Source organism: Colobus angolensis, unplaced genomic scaffold, assembly GCF_000951035.1.
Source record: "Colobus angolensis palliatus isolate OR3802 unplaced genomic scaffold, Cang.pa_1.0 Scaffold7, whole genome shotgun sequence".
Classification (NCBI taxonomy): Eukaryota; Metazoa; Chordata; class Mammalia; order Primates; family Cercopithecidae; genus Colobus; species Colobus angolensis.
The window spans coordinates 18,206,724-18,212,182 of NW_012120709.1; the positions used below are offsets into that span (position 1 = coordinate 18,206,724).

The 5,459-nt window shown below is 42.4% G+C and overlaps 1 protein-coding gene across 2 annotated transcripts in view; it reads right to left on the bottom strand.

The window, feature by feature from the left end:
• Nucleotides 1–3,314: 3,314 nt before the first annotated feature.
• Nucleotides 3,315–5,459, bottom strand: part of ALG9 (ALG9, alpha-1,2-mannosyltransferase) — a 91,618-nt gene continuing 89,473 nt past the window's right edge. For both annotated transcript variants that reach the window (XM_011926720.1, XM_011926719.1), the window contains exon 15: nucleotides 3,315–3,559. In XM_011926720.1, coding sequence (XP_011782110.1) covers nucleotides 3,436–3,559 — 124 coding nt within the window. In that variant the 3' untranslated portion in view covers nucleotides 3,315–3,435. The remainder of the gene's footprint in view (nucleotides 3,560–5,459) is intronic.

Sequence of the window (5,459 nt, forward strand, 5' to 3'; positions counted from 1 at the left end):
CAGACGACACCTACCAGGTAGGAGGTAAATTTTGGTAATAGATGCCTACCGTGCAGACTGGTTCAGTAATGGTACTCAGCATCACAAGATTTGGGGATATAGATAAGGCTGCTTTAGAGCTAGAAATCAGAGAACCATGCATTTGCCAAGTATACCTACTTCCTCACTCACCCCATGATCAAAGGCTATTAAAAGTCATCTGGGCCGGGCGCGGTGGCTCACGCCTGCAATCCTAGCACTTCAGGAGGCCGAGGGGGGAGGATCACAAGGTCAAGAGTTTGAGACCAGCCTGGCCAAAAAGGTAAAACCCCACCTCTACTAAAAGTACAAAAATTAGCTAAGCGCGGTGGTGCATGCCTGTAATCCCAGCTACTCGGGAGGCTGAGGCAGGAGAATTGCTTGAACCTGGGAGACAGAGGTTGCAGTGAGCTGAGGTCGCGCCACCGCACTCCAACCTGGGCGACAGAGCAAGACTCTGTCTCGCAGAAAAACAAAAAAAAAATTATCTGTAGTCCCACATCCCTCTATACTCCATCATCTATGGAGAAATATGTATCTTGCATGCTTCCTCCTTATGGCAAGCAGAACAGTCAGTGCAGGCTGAACACTGATTTTCTGAGGGACAAATGCTACCCTGAGCAGGTGTTTTGAAACTGTTTTTCCCAGGCAAAGCTATCCTTCCTATGTTACAAAGTGATGGAGATTTAAAAAAATGTGTTTATAAAATATCACATGGAAACACCTTCACAATAAAAAACATTCATTTATATATTCCTTACCTATAGCATTTGGCACAGTGTCCTGCCATTTATTGTGCTCACTAAAGACATACATAGAACAGAGAGATCCAAAATCAGGTTTTAAAAGTGTTAGGAACTGCTGTTTCCAAGGAATCCCTGCATCAGTCCTGGCCTTTCTTTGTGCTATATTATAATTAAGTTGTTGTTTAAAACAAGCAAGATGATAAAATAGACCAGCATTATACTACTTTGATTAGAAAAAAGTCATTCATCACAGACGGACCTCCATTCCTGGATTCTTATTTACCTCTGCGAAACATAGAGGGCCTTACCTACTGTGAAGAACAGCACATCATCACTGCAAGTAAGGCAAATGTTTCACTTATAATTCTCTGTCCTACAGTCAGATCATATGTGCCAGTTTCACACTGGAAAACAGTAATCAAGTATTGAGAATTAAATACCAGAGATCTTTCAAGCAAGGAGGAGCCCAGTCTATCTTCACACACTACCCAGTTATTGTTCTGTACTGTCTAGACCTATTACTTCTCCAGTGCTTCAACTCTGTCTCTGATATTCCTGCAGAGCAGATCTCAAAGAGGAGCTTTTTAATATTGTAACTAGCCATTTCTTCTGTTATCACTTCTTTTCTTCTCTCTTGGCATCAGTTCCTATTAGAATGCCCCCCTCTTTGAAAATGAAAGATGGGACTGGGTACAGTGGCTCATGCCTGTAATCCCAGCACTTTGGGAGGCTGAGGTGGGTGGATCACCTGAGGTCGGGAGTCCAAGACCACCCTGGCCAACATGGTGAAACCCCGACTCTACTAAAAATACATAAATTAGCTGGGCGTGATGGCTCATGCCTGTAATCCCAGCTACTTGGGAGGCATAAGAATTGCTTCAACCTGGGAGGCAGAGGTTGCAGTGAGCCGAGATCACGCCACTGCACTCCAGCCTGGGCGACAGAATGAGACTCCACCTCAAAAGAAAAAGAAAAAGAAAAAGAAAAAAAAGAAAAGAAAAAAAGAAAAATGAAAGATGGAACTTCTGAAAAATAGATTCATCCTATTTGCAGATATTCAGCTCAGTTACCCTTAGGGAAATAAGGCACCTATAATGTGACCCCAGATTTGACTACAGGAATAGTACTAATATTTGGATCCTGTGTGGCTGCAAAAGAAGACGACTTCCAAACAGAAGCACTACTTTCCTGCCACAGGTCAGGCTGTATCACGCAGCACTGCTGTGCTGGTCTAACATACAGGCAGACTGGAGGCTCCAAAGAACTCAAAGAAATACAGACACAATTCTTCCTTAAAATAGAAAGTTACAATATCAGTTGGGTCTCTGGTTAACCTCATCAGTCCTTTTGAGTAATGTTTTCATGGTTGAGTGAGGAATATGGAGGAGCAACAGATGAGAGTAAGGAAACCTAGGTTCCAGTCCCAGCTCTATTACTTGCTGTGTGACCTCAGGCAACTATGTTTACCTCCCCTCACTCCCCACCCCAGCCTATTTCCTTATCTGTAAAATGGGGATAAAAATCACCTGCCTTGTCTACCACATGTTGTGATTGTGAGGATCAAATGAGATGCTGTGAAAGTGCCTTGTAAACTGAAGTACTGACAGTAAAGGCTTTTAAAGTAATAGTATATACTTATTACATATAATTAGGTCCTTATAATTGCCTATTTGACTAGAAGTGCCCCATGCAGGATGTGCCTCACAACAGACAGAACTAAAAAATAGGTGCTATAAATATACACTGGTCCTTTTCACTGGGGGTGGTTTAAAAAAAAAGGAAAATTCTTAATTTCCTCAGCAGTGGCCTCAGATTACATTACTTAAAAATGTGACGTCATCCAAATCTATCAATTGATAAAATTTTCTCCAAATATGTCCTGTACAGTTGTAGTTTTGTCTGTTGATATCTTCACACGGAGGAGTCTAGAATTCAAAACATAGCATGCTAAAACTAAACAAAAAAACAATACAACCATATAGGTACAGTGGGTTGTAAAGGAAATTAAAATTAGAGGCATCATTATAATAAAATTAGGTCACAGTTCCTCAAATGGTCGCCTTTTTCCTGAGATAGCTCCAGGACAGGGTCCTAGTCCTGTGAAGTGCTTTAAAGAAGCTTAGTCTTGCTGGAGGTGAAAAGGACATGTGGGCTGGCAACTAGGCTATGTTCATTTTCAGCACGAGGATTTGAACAAGAAGGTCTGCTAGGAGCTGCCAAACAGCTTTGGTGGAGAAGCCCATATGGCCTGAGAGAGGCTTGCTAGTTCTCAGATGCCAGGCCAGAGTGTGGAGAACAGCTTAACACAGCCATCCAATCCCAGGATTTTCAATTCTTCCTGTAAGTTGGTTCTGCTCTTCTCCGGTCTAGTAAATAATTGAACAGAGGAAAAACAATGAGATGTGGAGCAATATATCTATCTGTGCTTTAGGGCCTTTCTCTGCCTAGCTGCAAAAAGTTTACATGCAGAACAGAGACGTGACACAAAAGGAGCAAATGTGATTTTGACTAGAGTTTGAAATAGACTTTGACTAGCCCAGAGCACCCAGATTCCAGTATTCGTGTCAGAAGACCTTTATTACAAATGTTACAGGCGATGACTTGCAGGGAGTCAGGTCACTGGAATCACTAGTTAACAAGACGGTTGTCCTTTGGGGCCACAGGTGTGTTGCTAACCTCCACTTTTCTTCCTGATTTGCTTTGCTTTCCGGGGTTTGAGGATGGTGTAGTTTACATACACCGTATACTGATCTGACAGGAAAGGGACATAGAATGCCCGCAGCAGCTTTGAAGATCTGAAAAACAAGGGTTAAAAAAGAGAATTTTATCACTTGGGAGAATTTACTAATGGTACTAAATGTAATTAAAAGAAATAAACTAAGATCTGTAGTAAGGATTGTATTTTATTCAAGTGGCAGAGAAAAGCCTATTACTTAGGTCCTAGATCATGATAAAAGACTTAATCAAGGCCGAGTACCTTGTCACCTAAACGAAAATTTATTATTGTCCCTAATAAGCTACAGTATATCCTTCAGAAGAGCTCTAGGTCTTCATTTTGCATTAGAATGTGCCATAGAAAAATTCCAGGTCAATCAAAGGACTGCTATTGCTGAAATGAATTCTGAACACCAAAATGGTTTCTGCATCTAAGAAACTGTAGAGATGCCAAGTACTCAAATGACCTGGACTCCAGCTCTAAGTTTTCCTGGAGAGGGGAAGAAAACTACATCCTGGGTGCCTGTGCCTAGTGTTCCAGTATTGTCTAAGTCAAGGAAAGCATCTACATACAAGTTCATGTTGTGGCAACATGTCCCTGGTAAATTATAATATATCTACTTATTACTGAAACATAAGAACTGAAAACCTAAATTTCTCATGAATTTCTGAAGAATGTGAAAAGTGTTTATATTTTAAATATATTATCGGCTGGGCACAGTGGCTCACGCCTGTAATTCCAGCACTTTCAGAGGCCGAGGCAAGCAGATAATTTGAGATCAGGAGTTCAAGACCAGCCTGACCAACATGGTGAAACTCTGTCTCTATTAAAAACACAAAAAAATTAGCCGGGCATAGTGGCACATGCCTGTAGCCCCAGCTACTTGGGAGGCTGAGGCAGGAGAATTGCTTGAACCCGGGAGGTAGAGGTTGCAGTGAACCGAGATCACGCCACTGCACTCTAGCATGGGCGACAGAGCGAGATTCCATCTCAACAACAACAACAAAAATATACGATTTAATCCATTTGATAATTCTATGAGGAAGTGGCATTATTATCCCTATTTTATAAAAGGGAAACTAGGGCTTCAACTTGCACAGGGTTACACAGTAAGTGACAGAGGCCTCATTCAAATCCAGGTTTGATTCCAGAGTCTGCACTCTTAACCATTATGGTTTATCATGCATCCCAGGAACAGACTAACAGGATTTGTCATTTCCTAGAAAAAGTTGTAGTGATAGTTTTAAATTCTGTATGGAGTATTACTTCCTGACTCTGATTTCTGAGTCTGAAAATCAAAAGTTGGCCTAGTTACTGCCATCCTGAATGAGGTAGCTGAAGGTGTTCCACTGCCAGTCCTTTTCCAAATTCTAAACTTGTAAATGTCATGTCAACGTGGCATTTGTACTGGCAGCCTACCCTTGGGTTTGGCAGACTCCTACAATGCCTGCACACAATGACACTGTGCTTGGCATGCACGCCTCTTAGAGATTCTTCCCAACTAGGACGCTGGCAGTGCCCTGTGCTCTGTGAGATTCACTTCACTTCAACAGTGAACTCTATCAACAGCTTTGATAGAGAAAAGAGGTTTGGAGAAGAGACATGAGACAAAGCAGGGCTCCTACAAATAAAATGAACAGGAAGAGGAAGCATCTACCCCAGTCAAGGAGAAGTTAATGGCCAGACACGGTGGCTCAGGCCTGTAATTCCAATATTTTGAGAGGCTGAGGTAGGAGGACTGCTTGAGCCCAGGAGTTTGAGCCCAGCCTGGGCAACAAAGTGAGACCTGTGTTTACAAAAAAATGTTTAAAAATTAGCCTGGCAGATTGGCACACACGGGCAGTCCCAGCTATTCTGAAGTCTGAGCTGGTAGTACGGCATAAGCCCATAAGCCCAGGAGGCTGAGGCTGCAGTGAGCTGTGATCATGCCACTGCACTCCAGCCTGGGTGACAGAGTGAGACATTGTCTGACAAAAAAA